An 18,765-nucleotide genomic window follows, 5' to 3' on the forward strand; every position below is an offset into this window, starting at 1 on the left:
ACTTGGTATTATTCTTTAAACTAAGCTATTTCTTAAACATTTATTTTTAAATTAAATTCATTTTTAAGGTTTTAAAAATTCCAAAAACTTAACAAAAATCATTTATATGAAGATTTAAATGTACTAGGTTTAATCCTCTCATACTATATGTAGCTAGGTAGTGTAGTACTTATTAGATGTGTGACCCAGAGCAAGACATTTAACCTCTCAGCCTCAGTTTCCTCGACTGTAAAATGGAGATAATAATAGCACCTACCTCCTAGCACCTCTCATTTTTGAGGTTCAAATGAGATAACATTTGTAAAGCACTTAGCACAGTGCCTGGAACATGGTAGATGCTACATAAATGCTAAGTATTATTATTGTTGTTGTTGTTATAAGTTTATTAATGAGGGAAATCTTATCTCAATTATTAGAGGAACTTGGATCTTTGGGTCTCTATGGTCCCATGCCACTTCTAATGTTCTATAGAATCTTGAACTCTTTTTTTGTTCTTCCAAAATGTTCGAATGTTGGAAGGCAAATCTGATTCCTTTACAGAGCAATGTGGAAATCAGCTTCCAGTCAGTCATCTTGTACACAAAATTAATTTTTATCTTTTGTTGTTGTTGTTGTTGTTCCTTAAGAGTTTGAATTTGAAAATGTCCTCTAGAAAACCACTGTCTAGATGTGATTATTTCAACTTCTGATGAGCGTAGATTATGATGGCTTATATTTAACTCATGCTTTATTTCTGCTTTTTTAAATAAAAAAAAATCTAGTAATAGCAGAAAAACCAGATATGGCCAGACCAAACATAGTATCTTCTTTTAGAAATAGTAGCTTTCACATGTGCTTCAGAACCCAGCATATGGATTTTAAATAGTATAGCCTAAAATTTAAAATAACATAGGTTGTAATTAGCCATTTTGATTGTTACTTCTTGATGAGTGCAATTATTGTGAATGTATGGATTTATTTACTTACGTGCATCATGCATTTTTATTCATTAAACTAAGTTAGTAGTTTGCAATGTTGTCAATTAATTTTTTTATCCTTTCAGTTGCTCCACTTTGTTTTCTGTACCATGAACCTTCCAAATTGTATCAGATATTCCGTGAGATGTATGTGCGTTTTTTCTTCAGACTCCATTCCATCTCTTCTCATCCTTCTGTAAGTTCATTAGAAATTGAGTCAAATTAGTTTATATCTGTAATTTTTATTAGAAGACTACATAGTGGCAGATTTTCTCTAATTGTATTTACGTAGACTTCTTAAAACAATATTATAAAACTAAGTATTTAATTTGCGATATTGAATAACAGATCACGATAATTCTGGTATAGAATCAGGGCAATGGGGTGGTTTTAGGAGGGAGGAAATATAAGTAAATGTTTTTATGAAGAGCTAGAAAAAATGCCATTAATCTATTAGATTTGGAGAAGTGTCATCTTTTACATATTGAAACATGAATGCAAATTCAGAATTCTATAAACATCATTTCAATATAAAAGCATGTTCTAGAAACACTTGCCACATGTGTACTGGCCTTTTTGGTTCTGGAGAAAATGAAGTATTTCAGACAATTGACAAGTTAAGAAGTTATTACTTGTCACTTGTTTTCCAAGTTTTGATATTTTGGCTAGTTAGCCATGTAATTTTAAATGTTTTCCCTTAGCTTTGCTAAATTTTTAGAGGCAAGTAAAAAACAAATTGAGCACAAAATTTTTAAAATCTCTCTTTTCCATTTTCTTTGGTCCTTGCCTTGTCTTTATTACTATCTTTTCCCCTGCCACTTCTAACAACTAGAATGAGCAGGGCTTTTATTTAGTTTTTTAGCTTCCTTGACCCATGTAGAGGTAGGTTTGACCATGCAGTTGAAATGTTGAATAAAATTCACATGAGAGGGACCAAATCTCCTAAAGTAAGATTTTTCTATCCTACTTAATGAGCCATCATGAAACCTGAGGAAGGTGCTTATAGTGAATTATCTGCTCTGTATTCATCTAGTTTAATCACATGCATTTTTGCTTGTGGGAGGTGGGAGGTAGGAGAGGAGTTCACTATCTTTATACCATCCTAATCTTACACTGTTTTATTGCAAACTAAAGCTTTTATTATGAGATGATTCTAGGATTACACAAATACACGCAATGAAATTCTGCCCAGCATCTTAGAACACAAAACATTTGGATAACTTGATTTTGCTTTTGTCTTCCTCTATTTTTATCTGGAATGGAAGTCGAACTGATAAAATCTTTCTTCTCATCTTCTACCTCAGGGGCAGCCTGAAATTTTCTTTCCTCATTTCCTGAACAGTTCTGTACTTCAGGGTTCAAAGCAACCTCTGCAATCACCATTTCCTTAGACACATGGAAAGAATTGACAATGAATAGTTCTTAGATTTCCTATCGCTACCTTCATGCTGAGCTTACAGTTACCTTACTTGATTGCCTGGCTATTTCAGCACACCTTGGCCCACTCATTCTTTTCTAGTATAGTAAGGACTTGCAGATAGTCACCTCTTTTTTGAGTCTTCAGTGAACCCTATGAATTTAGAATTGGAACAATTCTTTTCCTGGAGAAACTAAAAAATAATATTAAAATTTCCCCTACAGAATCAGCCTCAAAGATTGCTAAGCTGCCAGAGTCTTGATTCAGGCATTTGTAGATTGTTTCCTAAAGAATCTGCTTTTCTGTTGTTTCTTATACTACATTAATATTACTTTTTTTTCCTTTTTTTTTTTAAACTGGTTAATCAGAGAGTCATGTTTAATGACTACCTTATGTCACCACCAAACAAATAGTTTTCCTGGTGGGGTGACAGAGTAAGAGAGGGAAGGAAGGGGAGGTTGTATATTATAGGAAGAGTGGTAAAAGCAACAGGAAATATTTTTTTCCTAGGAGAGAGGCAACAAGAGGGGAAAGCCATTATGGAGGGAGACAGCAAAGGGTGTGGGGAAGGCGACAGGGAAATACCCGAAAACTGGCAAGTATCCAGAAAAAACGAATTTCTCTATGGCCTAAGTGATCTTACATATCAGGCCAAATAACAGTCTGTTCTGTGCAATAGTGTTTTTCCTGGACTATTTGTATGTTACATATCTGTTTCAGTGGGGAGGCTGTTGTGTTAAAAATGAGATATCCTGGGACATATAATAAGCTCTTTATATACTTAAAAGACAAATGAAATTTCTCATTTGTTCAATGCAGTGAATGATTTACTAACAAGATTTTCCACTTGTGTTTTTACTGCTTAAATTTAAAATATTTAAGTGATATTTACATTAATATTCATGATTTTTTCTCATTGTGAACTTGGAAAATAATTTTGAAATAATTGAAGTACTATAACTATATTTTAATGAATTATTATTATGTTAGGGTATTGTTTCACTCTGTTTGCTGTTTGAGACACTTCTTCAAACTCATCTTCCACAACTCTTTTATCATCTACGGGAAATTGGAGCTCAGCCGTGAGTATTTTTCTCTTATTTGTGTAATAGGGAAACATACTCCCACATTAATCAAATTATCAATTAACAAATATTTATTAAACATATACTCTGTGAAAGACACTAAGCTAGGCTACAACGCCAAAAGCAAAACCATCCCTGTCCTCAAAAGAGTATGTATTCTAATGAGGGAGACAACATGCACATTTTTAAGTATGTTGTATATACTTATACTTGTACAAAGCAAATATGAGGTAGGGAAGGTCCTGGCAGCTGGGAAAACCAGGAAAGGTCTAATGCAGAAGCAGTGCTTGAGCTGAATCTTCTGGAAAAGAAAATCCTTTGAGGTGAATTAACTCTTTCAAGACAGAAATATACCATTAAGTTAAGTGGAATAATAATTATTCATTAATAAAGTATACCTTCAAAATATTCTGAAAATTTACGGAAGGATTTATAGATACCTAATACATTCTTTACCAAGAATTTCCTGTCTGGTACAAGAGATACAACAATGAATTCTTTTCTATTCATGATAAAAGATATTTGCCACATATGAGTAAACAATTTGTGGAAACAAATACTGAATTATAAGTGTGATGTTGAGAGTACCATGATACCTTGATTGACCAAAACTAATGAAGATTAAAATTTGCTATAATGCATTAAGGGAAGTATGTATTCATTCCATTTTGGTATAGTTTGACTCTTCCTTCAAATTGTTTGAATAGCATTTCATTGAGTATTTCACTTACCAAACATATATTAGGCACACTATACTGCAGTAGATACTGAAGATTCAAAGGTAAGGCATGATTCAGTCTCCTCTCAAGAAGCTTCCAGTCTGGTAGTAAATGGGGTTAGAAAATTAGCACTAACAGTCCCTTCCCCTAAGGAGGGAATTTAGACAGGGGAGATAACGTGGATGGATGGATGGATGGATGGATGGATGGATGGATGGATGGATGGATGGATGGATATATAGAGGTATAGATCTAAAAACACACACTTTACATATACGTACATACGTGTGTGAGAGAAAGAGACAGAGACAGAGAGAAGAGATATAAATAATTTTGACAGAAAGCTCTAATAATTGGGGGAGAATCAGAAAAAAGTGTTTGAACTAAGCCTTGAAGGAAATGAGGTAGACCAGGTAGAAACTGTTGCAATATCAAGCAAGTGGTAGTGAGAGTCTGAGTTACAGTAGTGACTATGAGAATGGAGAGAAGGAGATGAAAACAATAAATATTGTGGAAATATAAATAACAAGATTTGGCAGTTGATTGGATCTGTTAATGAATGAGGATGATGAGTCAGGGATGATACTGAGTTTGCAGACCAGTGTGACTGAAGGCATGGTTAAGGAAGAGATCACTTCTAGCTGGAATGATCAAGAAATGATTCATGGAGAATATGGCACCTGATCTTAATATAGCCTGTATATTTCATTTTTATTCACCCTCCATTTATTAATCAGTATAATCTGAAAAGTAGAAAATAAAAGGAGAATGTCTCATGGCTGACCTAAAGATCTTAGCAGGTACTTTTCAACCTTCTAATATTTTAATCCTGCATACTGTAATAATATGGTATAGAATTCTTCGACTATGCAGTTCTGTTTTCCCAAGAATAGTTGCATTTTTAATTCCTAGGTATATTTGCAAGACTCTGCAAGAAGTATTCCTAACTATAGAATGATTTAGTCTTATTCTGAGTATTTAATTTTTTTGAAGAGATATGTAGCTGGCACTTTCTTCCTTTTTCCCTTCATTACAGACTTCGTATATCATTTAAGTGGATGGTACGTGCATTCTCTGGTTACCTAGCCACGGATCAGCTTTTGCTTTTATGGGATAGAATCCTAGGATACAACTCTCTGGAAATTCTTGCTGGTAATATGAAATGTCTATTTGTAAAACATATATGTATCCAAAAAGAGGACAATAATTTTCTTTATGTAGAGTAAATACTCATACAGACTGTCCCTCATCTGTAGACATTTACAGTATTTTAATCAGAATCATGATGTAGTGAAAACAGTTCTAAAATAGGAGACAGGAAACCTAGATCCTAGTTCCATCCCTGATGCTGTCTTTTGAAATCTTAACCAAGCTCAAAGCTTCCTTTTCTTCATCTATAAAATGAATTTGCCATATGTAATATGTAACTCTTAAGTCCCTTCTGATTTTAAAACTCTGTCCATCTAGCATAGTGATAGTAGACATTAATAATTGTTTAATTGAGTGAAATTAAATTATTAAATATTAAGATTAAATTTAATAGGGATAAAATATCAAATCCTTCACTTCATAAAAAAAATTACCTGTGGAAGTAGATAGGAGAAATAGATAGTAAATGTTATAAAGAAGATCAGACTATAAAGGATAGAGAAAATGTAGCTATAAAACAGTTGATGTGAAAAAGACCTAGGCTGTTTTGATAGACAGCAAATTCAATGTTAGTCCGCACCATGATATGCCATCCCCAAAAGCTCATGTTCTCTTTCTGAAATTTTTTTTAAACCTGTAATTTCATCATTGTGTGAGTGCTACCTTCATGACTTGGCTCACAACACCTCTATAATTTAGTAGAAGTTTCTGGGGCCAAAGAAAATGTATCACTCTGCTGCCAGTCTGGTGATGAATTTCTCTAAGTTTAGTGAGATGGGTCTTGGGAAAACAGACATACAGTCTTGCCTACACTTGCTTAGAACCTCTCCAGTTGAATAGTACCTCCCAGAGTTTACCCTTTCCTGACAAAGCCTTCAAGAATTCAGACATCTCAGTCATGAGGTCTCAGAGTAGAGTGTCCTGAGGGAAAGAAATGTCGCTCTCACCCAACTGGTGAGACCACAAAGGCATTGTTTTACCCCTTTCTGGGCACCACAGTTTTAGAGTGAATCCAGAAATGGGTGACCCAGAATGGAGATGCAATTCAAAAACATGACTTAATTGGTTGAAGGGACTGGAAATGTTTAGTCTGGAAAAGAAAAGAATTAGGACGAACATGTCTTCACATATTTAAGGGTTGTCTTGTAGACAAAGGATTAGATTTGTTCAGCTTAAAATCAGATGACAGAACTAAGATCAATAAGTGGCAGTGACTTTAAAGAGAAAGTCATTAAAGAACCTTTAAGAGCTTCATTATAGGAAGGCAGATTTTTACTCAATAGTCAAAAAAAAATCTGTTTCTTATTCCTTTCTCCCCTCAAAAAAACCCCCAACTTCCTAACCACATAAAGAAAATTTTCCTTTTAATTGAGCTGTTAAAAGACTGAATTGCCCTGAAAAGTAATGAGTTCTTCCTCACTAAATATATCCAAACAGAAGCTGTATAACATTTCTCAAGGACAAATCATATATATATGATTTATACTTTGGGTGAGGTTTGGATTTAATGGCTTTTAATATCCTTTTTTTACTTTGTAGTTCTGTGTAGGTCTATGATATCTGAACTTGGTTCTAACTTTTTCTGTTATTTAAGCAAAATTAAGGGCTCTTAGTCTACATTGTCACACCAGAATTCAGGGTTTGCCTCTACTCAATACCTCAGAAAAGTAGTTCTATTCATTTCCTCTTACTATTTCATTGTGACAGCAACTCACTCTTCTTGAGATAATCAAGGATTATTTTATTATAGCTGTTAAGGATTTATCACTTTTATTAGGCTAATGGGCCTCCCAGTTTCTCAAGTTATCAATGAATAGAGTTTTTAAAGCTAAAGTTACTCCCTTTTATTATACTACATTCTACCTCCATTACATTTCTTTTACCAATCTCCTTGTCCATTCACTCCCTGAACTACAATTCTAGTTCAGGCTCTTACTATTTCTCTCCTGGAATACTGGTTTCCATGCTTCTATTGTCTCCCCTCTTCAATTATCCTCCATATAGTTGCCAAAACAATCTTCTGAAGGCAAAGATAGGATGCCCCAAAATGTTCATTTAAAGCCCTTCACTGTCTGTCTCCAACCTGTTTTTTTCTGTATTCCAGCCACTCTTGCAGTTTCTCAAATTTGACATTGTATCTTCTGACTTCTGTCCACCATGCCTGAAATACACTCCTCAACCCCAACTCTTAAGAATCTTTTTCCTTCAAGGAAACTCAGGTCTTTTTAAACAAATCATGTTCCCTGTTTCCCCGAGTTATTAGTATTCTCTCCTTAAACTACCTTGTATTTGCTTATCATTATTTGGTTTTTTATATCCCCATTTGAATGTAAGCTCTTTGAGGGCATGAGCTGGTGTTTTGTTTTGTTTTGGGGCAGGGGGACAGAAGATAGTGTTCTCCCATCCCCAGAGAACCTCAAGCAGAAGTTATATAACCATTTTTCAGGTTTGTTATATAAGGGACTCCTCTTCAGACAGAAATTGGTCTAGATAACCTCTTTTGAAGCTTGAGATTCAGTGATTCTCTGTTACATGAAAGGTCTGTGTCACTAGAATCCAGGTAATAATAGTAATCCACATTTTTATAGAACTTTAAAGTTTACAAAGTGCTTTCTTCATGATGACCCCATAAGACAAGTAATGCAAGTATTATTATTCCCATTTTATGGTTGAGAAAACTGAGGTGCCAGGACTCGCCTATAGTCACATAATTAATAAGTATTGGAGCAGGTGTATTGAGGTGCAGTGCTCCCTCTATTATCTCATTCCTCTTGATCCAGCTGACCCTAGTTGTCTGAGAGTTTATGGCTCCAGCATCCAAGCTGGGACCCATTGCTTACCTGAGAATATGTCTTTTCTGCATTGTAGTTTATACTAACTTAAACTGTTTCTCTTTCTCTAATGGTGCAATCTAGGTTCCATATTTGTTTATTGTTTTCTTTATAAACTCTTGTGGTCTGTCATGGATATTCCTTATTTAACAATAAACTAAACCTACAGCTTACTCCTGTTTAACACGTTTGCATGAGGCTTTGGCCTGATCACACCAAGGTTATCACACGTGCAAGCATGAGAAATGGAGAGGGGAAGGAAGAAGCAGCTTTATCACAGGGTATAAAGTACTCAGTTAATTACATTTCACTGCTTCACTTGTGCTAAATAGATCTGGGGCTGAATGTAATTGGAGTCATCAGGAAAATCAAATGCACAAATGCATCACACAAATAGCACAATAGAATAAAAAGAGCATTGGACTTTGGGAGTCAGGAGATGTGATTCTAATCCTGGCTCTGCCATTAATGAGCCCATTAGTCTGGGCAAGCTGCTTCTTTCTGGGAGTCAGTTTTCTAAACCATAAGATGAGAAGGATGGACTTAGGTGAATTTTTGAGGTCCTTTCCAGTTCTAAAATTTGATGATTCTATGAAGGATGCATTTTTTTCACAGCATCCCTTTTTCCAGAAGTGGATTATTAAATTCTAAGCCTTCAAGTAAATACATTTTGGGGATGATATTGAGACTTTATTTTTTCTCTTCTTTCATCTTCCAATATATGGACAGTGTTTCTTGTTGTGAAAAATTTAGGAATGTTGTGGAAATAGTATTCTATTTTATTATAGTTTCCTATAGGAAGAATTATAGTAAAATCAAATTTTTCAAAAAGTGAGGTTTCTATATTCCATTACCAACCATGCCTTTGAAACTACAAATGGCCTAAGTATAGGTATGTATGTAGCTATATGTGTATGTGTGTGTGTCTGTATATGTATATACATATATATACTTGCACATGTGCATATACATTCATGTGTATATATGTGTGTGTATATATATATATATACACACACACACACATGTACATACGTGCATATGTGGATGGATAGATTGCCAAGGCTTCTGAATGTGAAAATTAGATTATTAATAAAGTTGCATTATTAAGGATTTCATCCCTGGCATTGAAAGTTCCTTTTTATATTGAGCTAAAATCTTCCTTCCTATAGATTCTACCAATAGCTTCTGGTTCTGCCATCTGCAGCTATATAAAAAACAAGTCTATTTTGTAAAACAATCCTTTAAATATTAAAGATAGCCATTATGCTCTCCTTTGACCCTCCAGCCCATTCCTGTCCTGGACCCCTTCTTTGGATGTACTCCAGATGTGTTCTGAAGTTCTTTCTGGGCACCACATTTTAGTTCAAAGGAGAACATAACATAAGGAAGAGCTTTCTAATGATCAGAGCTGTTCCTAAGTGTAATGAATTAAGTGGCAAATTCCCTACAACTAAAAACATATGAGTAGGGGCTGGATAACCACTTATCAGAGACATTGTAGAAGGAATTCTTCCGTTGTGTAAGATATTGAAACAAATGACTTCTGACCTATGAGGAGAGAAGGAACTGATTTAACATTACCTTTCCCACCCCAATTTCCCATTTGCTTTTCAGAAAATCAAAAGGGAAAACTCTTGGGAGCTCTGAAAATGAGGAACAATAGTTGCAGGTGTTACCCTCAGCTGTACATGAGAAGAGATTGTTTTATGTAAATTGTGCTGATTAGTGTTGTTTATAATATACATTTTTAGTGAATAAATAAATATGAACCTTTGCTGATCTTAGTGTAACCCTAATATACTGATATTTCTAGGAATCTGGTTCAATTTGAACAACTGTGACTTCATCCAGAGCTTTTCTTGTGTTACACAGAAAAGAGCATTGCGTAGAGGTTCAGAAGACTGGAGTTCTAGCCATTATTCTGCTATCTCAATATATAACTTTTGGCAAGTCATTTAATCCTTGGGCCTCAGTTTCCCCAATTAGAAGGTCACATAATTGGACTAGATCATCTCTGGGTCTAATTCTCTATGAGTACAAGATTGTGGGGGTTAGTTTAAAGAAAAAGTATCTAAGCAATATTATTGATGCAGTTGTTTAGTGATAAAAGATTGAGTGTAGTTTGTAAAGTCAAAAGGAAATAAAAGAATTACCACTCTTCATGTCAAGGCCTTAGTTCAGTTGACAGATATTCAAAAAATACGAGAAATTGTGTATCTTGGCTCTGTAGCAAACAGTGCTATTCCAAGGAAAGGCTGGACAGGCCTAACATTACAGCAGACCGAAAGGAAATTCTGTGATGTGACACCAAGATAAATAAAGATATTGAGTACATAAGCATTTCAGATCCTGAGGTCAGTTGGTGAGCTGCCCTTATTTTTTCTTCCCCTCCTACCTTTGAAAAAGTTAATTGCCTACACTTTAGAGCTCCTTCCTGATCTAACAAAGAGAATTTTCATAGATCAGACCAGCTTTCATGGACATTCAGCAACTATAGAAGGGGGGGAAAAAAACCCAGTCTGCCTGTCTCGCTGTTGCTGTAGTCTCCACTAAATAAAAATGGAGGTCAAGATACTGACATTGGAAAAAAATTGTTTGTCCAAAGAAATAGTTTATATTTGATATTTTTGTAAGCCTAATAGTCAGTGACTCTAAAGTCTAACTTTATCTGTTTACAGTTTTTAAAATAATGTCTTTCTCCTCATTATCTTTTAACCACACTATATATAGCTCACTTGGACTTTCTACTAGTTACCCTGCATGGGTAAAGAACACTCACTCCTAAGGGGATCAGGAAAGACCCCCTAGAGAGGTGACACCTGAACTGAGACTGGAAGGAAACTAAGGATTTTAAGAGGCAGAGGTGAGGAAGGAGTGCATTTCAGGCATGGGGGACAGCCTATGCAAGGGCTTGGAGGTGGGAGATGGAATATTGAGTTGTAGGCAAAGCAAGTAAGCCACATAAAAGAGAACAGCATAAAGTAAATCTGGGAAAGTAGGCTTGACTCAGACTGCCAGGCTTTAAATGCCAAACTGAAGAATTTGTTTTCTTATCTCAAAGGTAATAGAGATCCTCTGAAAGTTCTTGAATAGAAGGGGGTGGCTTGTAAGCTTCAGGAAGTTTATTTTGTCAGTTCTGTGGAAGAGGGATTGAAAAGGAAAGAGACTGGAATCAGAAGCCAACCAAGAGGTGGCAGCAGTCCAGGATGTAGGTTATAGGGGCCTGGATTAGGCTGATTGCTGTTTGCTTATGGGGTGGACACAAGAGGGGTTGTAGAGGTAAAATTGACGTAATGTGGCAATGACTAGATCTATGGGGATGAGAGATAGTGAAGATTGAGCATGACTTTGAGGCTCTAAACTTTGGTAATTAGGATAGTGTTGCCCTTAGCAGAAAGAGGGATATTTCTTTTTCTCTTAATCCATACTCTCATTTAAAGTGACCTGAGAGAACATTCATTAATATTAGTATTGACTATAGGTGTTTGAATCTATTGGTGGCATAAACAGATGTCACTGTAAGTGTTTTCTTCTAATTGTCAGGAATTAAAAATGTAATTTCTTGCATATTGGAACCAAAAAGAATTGACTGTAATATGTACATTTTAAGGGGATCACTTTATTCTATATCAGACTAGGATACTTCCAAGTCAGACCATAATGGCTTTCCCCTCTGACATTGCTAGGTGTGCCTCACTTTTAGAAACTTAAAACTCTTTATAGTAGTCCTTGGATCTTATTGATGATAATAAATAGTTCACCTATCTTTAAGCTGTTGTTTTTCACACTGTGCTGTACAGAACCTTAAGCTCTGTGAAATGTTAGTTTCTCAAAGTGTCATGGTATGACATATTAACCATAGAATCATAGAAATTAGACCTTCAAGAGACCTCAGTGGTCATCTCATTTGAAGCAACTAAGGCCCAAAGTAATTGAGTGACTTGCCCAAGGTCAGTTCAGCAGAACCAGTTCTAGAACCTAGAGGGAGTGACCCCTGATCCAGTGCGCTTTCCACCATACCACACTTGGCAGTCTTGCGCAGTTCTGTTCCCAGGACCTGTCCCCAAATTATAATAGCGATTTCTTCCACAATCTTAAAGTTTAAGAACTACTCTTCTGGGCTGCCCTATTGTCTGAATAAAGCAAGAAAGGCCTTCTGCTCTAACATATCACACTTTTTTCTTATTGTCCTTTTGCCTGAATAAGAGCAACTGGTTCCTCCTCATGTTAGCACATAGTTGTTCATGTTTGTTCTTTTACATCATATTTACAGATATATTCTTCTAAAATTTTACCTCCCTGTGTCATTTGTAAATACCTTACATATCTACTTTTGCCTTCGTTCATTTGCCACCCTCTTGACCCAAAATGTTTATTTCTTCTAGCTATTCTTAAATGTCTTTGTTTTTCAGTAAATATTACATAGTGAGTATGTCGTGCTTTGAAATATTTTTTAAAGAAACTTTTGATCACTTGTATCTCAAACTTCAGTGCTTTGAGGGCATCTTAAAATTTAATGCTATTAGGGAAATTACTGTTTTTGTTTCTCTTCTTGTTAATATTTTCCTCCTGTGTAGCTTTACTGGGATGAGTGCTCCCTACACCTGTGCAGATCAGAACCTCTCCACACATTTGCTTCCGGTGCAATTGTCCTCCACATCTTTTCATTAATCTTCCATAGAGGATCTATCCTGGGAGCTGGAGAGACCTTCCTCCATTTTGTTTCTAATATTTAGGGATTACCAGTATGAACCTATCAAGATAGAGTCATTTAAATGTAAAAAGATTATTTGATTTCAAGAGAAAGATATGTAGGATAACTTGAACTTTCAAAAGCATCACTTTCTTATTTAACTTTAATGAGCTTTTTCTTAGGGGGCAGCAGGTGGAAGAGAGGAAGTTCTGGGAAAAAAAACCCAGTTGATAGAATTTGATTTACATAAATTGTCAAGTCTTCTCATTCAAAATCAGAGCAAGTATGTGCTTGATCAAGGTAAATGTGTTGAACTGATCAATAGATCATCAGTTGAAAATATTGTGCATTCTTTTTCAGTTCTGGCAGCTGCTGTGTTTGCTTTCCGAGCAGTAAACCTGATGGAGGTGACATCGCTGGCTGCAGCTGAAGTAAGGATAAGTTTCACTTAGAGGAGAAGAGACTGAAATACTTTCTGAAATATTGAGAGCCAAAGCAGTTTAAGCTTCAGATGCATAAAGCACGCATTATTACTGTTTCATTTTTTAATTTATATAAAAGCTGAAAGGTCTAAGCTCAGGAGTGTATTTAAACACTTAAGTCTTCTCATTCCATGATGAAAGACTTACCTTGGGGTGGTGTCGCGTGACCATCGTAGGCGCTGTATGGCTACTACGTTGTGGATGTCCTGCTTTCATTCTTCTTGTCATTATTGTTCATATCAGTGTATTATATCCACAGGACAAAAAGACATGAGTAAACAGAGCTGTAGAGCTACAGCTTTGAATTTTATCTACATATATGTATATATTTAGTACTTGTTTTAAATTGATTTTTTAAAAAATTCTCTGCCAATAATTTAAAGACAATTTTCTTCTGGTATATTTTATACCTAAATATGGTTCAGAACTATGAGCTACAATGTTACTAAATCTATTATTTTATAGAAATATAAATTATATCTCCCAAATAGCTACCAATATTCTGTCTTTAAAGGGAGTGTGTGTGTGTATATATATATATATATGTATATATATATACACATACATATACATATGTGTATGAGTCTTGCAATTGATTAAATATTATTGCTGCCTCAGAACGATTCACTTAAAGTCATACATTCCTTATACTAGTATAACAGGATGAGGATTCATAATGTGCATTTATTTATAGAAACAAACTGAAATATTAGACCTCTTATAAACCCATGCTATCTTGTACATTTCAAGTTGGGTTAAAGACCAGCTCACTTCCTGACAGCATGTTAGCTTTTTGCATATGTACTGAAATTGAAAAATCTAGACAGAAAAATAAGTGTTAATATAGTACAGAATAATTGAATTAAGATTATTATTGATGCTAATATGTCATTACTGTGGCATTTGCTATTGTCTTATTTCTTATATTTTCATGGTTATAGCATTTCTATCTGACAATTCTTTTTTGTTTGTTTCAGGCTGTGCTTGCTGACCTTTCCACTTTAAAAGTCATGCCTCTTCTTCAGATTTTTCTCTTTGCCACTATCACTTGATCTTCTTCTAGGTCACTGACAAAACACATCTAGTTTTTCATTAGAAACTAATCATGAACTATGCAATCTCTGCATAAAACCAAAATTAACCTCTGCATATCAACCAATAAAGATCATGTTCCCTTTGCAGTTAAACCTAAGTAGTTTTTCACTTTATAAAACAATAACTTTGCACATCAAATATTACACTGCATGCTGCTGAATTTCATCAAAAGAGGAAGATGTAATCTTCATGATAATATGGAGAAATCCTCATCTGTGCATACCGTGTATATATGTATTAATACATATAAATAATGATCTATAAAGGGCATGTAACAGTATATGCAATAAGAAATGAAAATAACGTAATAAACTCTGTGAGAGCTAATGTAGCTCCTATGATGATTCTTACATCAAGTTGAAGATTTTTCTCCAGATAATGTATTATTTAATTTTTTGAATTGGCTTTCATTCAAAGCCAGAGTGAAAACTTGAAGAGGATACTGCCTTAAATGAAAATTAAATTTAACTGTTTGTCCATATTTTCATCAACTTCTCCTTTTAAAGGAAGTCTGATGGATCCTTTTCTATTTAACTTCTCCCTTAAAGAATTCTACTGTCAGAGGTTACATACAGTTATCTCCATATCATTCCCTCATTCAGTTTGCAAGATCTCTGAAGAAAATGTGAGGTGCCTTTTTTGTACTTCTCAGCCTTCCTCATCCTGGTTGGGAGACTTGGCGCTTCTGTAGTCAGCCCAAATTCTGCTACCTTGGAGGTCTGCAAAGAGTATACTCAAGTGAATTAAGCATCTGGAGCATATCTAACTCTGGTGATGTCTCAGTTAACTATGTTCACTCCCAGAGTGGAGCCAGTGAGAAATCTAGAAATGCATACAAGTAGTCCTTTCATTCAGAGCTAAGAAAATCTTGCAGTATGTAAGCAGTGGCATTTTGATTGTGGTTGAATGTGAAAGGCATTGTTTTGTTTTAACTCCCAAATAAGAGATCTGCCATTTCTCTAACACTGAACAAAAGTAGATAAACAAAGGAAAAAACAGATATCCCTTAGGTTCACAATTAAGTCTCAAATTAGAGGTATTAATCATTTCATCAAAAACAGTCCCTAAATAGATGTATGCTTTTTTGTAGCTTGCCTACTATTTCATTAAATTATATCCAAAGATAATTAATGAGTCATTTATTTATAAAGTGTGAATGATTAAAGATGATTTATGAGATTTATCTCCTTTCAAGAAGTTCCAAGAGTATATAAGGTAAATATGATTATTATGACTGAAAAGTACTTGCTGTATACTGCTATTCCCTAAGTTTGACTTGCCAAAATAAGAATTTTGAAAATTCAAAGTTTGTGGTTGATTCCTGGAAAAGATTATTATAAACTTAATAACGTCATAAAAAAAAAACCACAAAGTGTGAGAGAGAATCTTTCCCCAAATCCTTAGCCTTTAATAGGATAGGACCAAACAAATTAACAAAAAAAGAAAATGCTTTTTTTCCTGTATCCCCTTCTATACACATCTTTGACCCCATTTTTCTTCCTTCTTTTTAGTTTTGATTTTTTAAAATTTTTGTTTGTATTTTTAATACAAGGTATTCCAAAAATCTTAGTGCATATTAAAACTTTAATAGCTTAAACATGCAACTAAGAATTTTGTGACATTCTGAATATTTATGGTAAATGTGTATTGTTTGGTTCTGCTCATTTGTTCTACATCACTTGATTATGATAGTACTTTAAGGTTTGCAAAATGTTATCAAAGAGGATTGATTTTGATCCTCACAACAGCCTTGGAAGGTAGGTACTATTATTACCCCATTAAATAAATGAGAAAACTGAGTTCTGAGTGTTGCTAGTAAAGTGATTCAGGATTTGAACTCAGGTACAGAAGTCCAAGTACCCCACTCTCTCTACTGTGCCTCCTCACATCCTCTTTCCATATTTCCTCATGAGCTGTGGTTGATTCTTCATGAAGCATATCCAATTCAGTTCACTTGAGACAACTCTAGCTTGAAGCTGACACAGTTATAATCATGCTGGTACCATTGTAGGTTTGTGCAGTAATGGCACACACCCAAGGCCAATCTCACCCCAAGAATTATAAAGTCAAAACACATACAAATAAAATACCTGTCTGATTATAAAGTTCATTCTTTTTTTTTTTCAAAAAAACACTTCTTTTGAATGTTCACGTTTTTACGTTACACTCATTTCTTCACATTGTTAGTCTTTAGGATGGTCACTGGCTTCATCCTTGAAGAGCAGGCATTTTTGACATTTGGCACTCCTGTGAAGTCTGTAGACCACTTGTTGGAATAATGTTTTTAATTTCATAAAACAAAATACATAGAATTACAAAGGAAACCAATTCTATTGAAATCCAGTTATTTAAAAACAAATTTTTTTTGTTTAAAAAAACAAAAACAAAAAAAAAACAAGTTCTTGGACCCAGATTGAGAACTCCTACACTGTAGAGGCAACCTATTGCCCTATGGGAATCCAGGACTGCAAGGCAGGAGCTCTGGAATCTAGTATAATTCTGCCCCTGCCTAGTTGTGTGACCTTGGAAGAGTAATTTAATATTTCTAGAGCATCAGATGCCTCATCTACAAAAAAATAAGATCAATAAGCATTAAGTGCCTACTATGATTGATAGGTGCTGGGGATTTAAATACAAAAGTGAGATCATTCCTGACATGAAGAAGCGAACATTTTCCAGGTTGAGAACAGTACATAGTTCTTTGAAGGTGACACTAAAATTGGGGAAATCAAGAAAAGCTTCTTGAAGTAGTTGCATTTGAGTTGAGGGTTCCCAGGGGCAGAATTGAAGGAGACTATTCTAGGCATGGGGCGCAGGGTGCCAATAGAAAGGCATAAAGTAGGAGATGGACTGACGTGTGTAGGTTTGGATAGAGCATATAGTACAAGAGGGGACGTCACATGCAATCATCTTGGAAAGATGGGCTGACTTTGGAGGGTTTCAAATGACAGAGGAGTTTATACTTTATCCCAAAGTCATCAGATGCTTCTTGAGCAGGAGAATGATATAGTCAGACCTGAGTTTTAATGGCAGCCATGTGGATGATGGTATCTCTACCATCCCACCACCACCCTCCTGTTGTCATTAATCCTCTTCAAGACGAAGGATGAAGAACAAGTCCTGGATTGGAGGTTGAGTGAATCGGTCCTCACTTTGTCCCATTCTATCTGACCAGCCTCAAATTATATTTCATTCCATCCAACCATCATCCACCAAGATACCAGGGCCTCAGACCAGGAACATCTTGTAGATTTGGTATCTGTATCCCCATACCATTGTATACAGACTTCCCTCCCCTTTCCACCTCTTGTACAGAGAAAAAGAAATTGATAATTACCACTGCTACTGGAAAAAGCATGACCGTCTACCTCCCTATCAGTTCTATTCCTCAATAATTCCACAGATCAAAGCTCATTTCCCTAGCCACCATTCCCCGGTATCTTCCTTGTAGAATGATGGGGACTGCTTAGCTTTTAGATTTATATCTCTAGTGCTTAATAGTTCCTAGCACATAGAAGGTGCTTAATAAATTCTTTTTGGTTGATGGATTGAAGGGAGATACTAGATAAAAAACACCTAGGAGGCTATTATAATAGTCAAGGAATTAAGAAGTGATGAGAGCCTGAACTAGGGTCCTTCTGGTTTGAGTACAGGGAATGTGTCTGGAGTTGTACGTGGACTGTGGTACACCACATTTGTCATTTAGGCTAAGAGTTCTGTAGAATTCCGCATTGTCCTGTTGATCTCTGAGCCACTTGCCACTGCCTCGGCTGCTACATCAAAAAGAGGATTAAAACTATCTCCCCTGATTAGGGACTTTCTTGTCAGACCTCTCTTGCCCTTATCCACTTTAATGTCAAGATTTCAGAGGTATCAAAAGAAGCTTCCCAAAAGTCTAGGGCACCATAGTTTAGACTACCTTGCACACTAGTGACCATCACAAAACTATTCTAGCTACATTAATAAAAACTGATTATGAAAGTGGCCAAAATGAATAATATGGTTCTATCAGAGCCCAAGTCACCCTGCGTGACCAATAAAATAAAATCTCGTAAAATAACTCTTAATGTTATACTAGTAAAGTCAAATCTAAGTTAAACAGGATGTTCTGCCAATGGAATGTTCTGGCTAATTGAAATTTTAGCTAACTGAAGTTTCGTTTCTTTAACCTTCAGTTTTAAACCTCCTGAAGTCACATGTATTTATTAGACCACTTTTCTAAGTAAATAAAAATTTTTGAACACTATTTAGTCTTTCCTTGGTGATTTAGGATATTTATATGCATCGGGCTTGACATGGGGGGAAAAGGATTGGGAATTAGAAAAAAACAATGGTTAG

At 35.3% G+C, this 18,765-nt stretch overlaps 1 protein-coding gene across 1 annotated transcript in view; it reads left to right on the forward strand.

Annotated features, from left to right (window-relative positions):
- Positions 1 to 15,554, forward strand: part of TBC1D19 (TBC1 domain family member 19) — a 124,786-nt gene extending 109,232 nt beyond the window's left edge. The window contains exons 17-21 of the mRNA XM_027836350.1: positions 1,043 to 1,152; positions 3,364 to 3,455; positions 5,214 to 5,329; positions 13,211 to 13,281; positions 14,310 to 15,554. Coding sequence (XP_027692151.1) covers positions 1,043 to 1,152; positions 3,364 to 3,455; positions 5,214 to 5,329; positions 13,211 to 13,281; positions 14,310 to 14,384 — 464 coding nt within the window. The 3' untranslated portion in view covers positions 14,385 to 15,554. The remainder of the gene's footprint in view (positions 1 to 1,042; positions 1,153 to 3,363; positions 3,456 to 5,213; positions 5,330 to 13,210; positions 13,282 to 14,309) is intronic.
- The last annotated feature ends 3,211 nt before the right edge of the window (positions 15,555 to 18,765 follow it).

The sequence above is a fragment of the Vombatus ursinus genome, unplaced genomic scaffold (genome assembly GCF_900497805.2).
Source record: "Vombatus ursinus unplaced genomic scaffold, bare-nosed wombat genome assembly UNPS02014818.1, whole genome shotgun sequence".
Lineage (NCBI taxonomy): Eukaryota > Metazoa > Chordata > Mammalia > Diprotodontia > Vombatidae > Vombatus > Vombatus ursinus.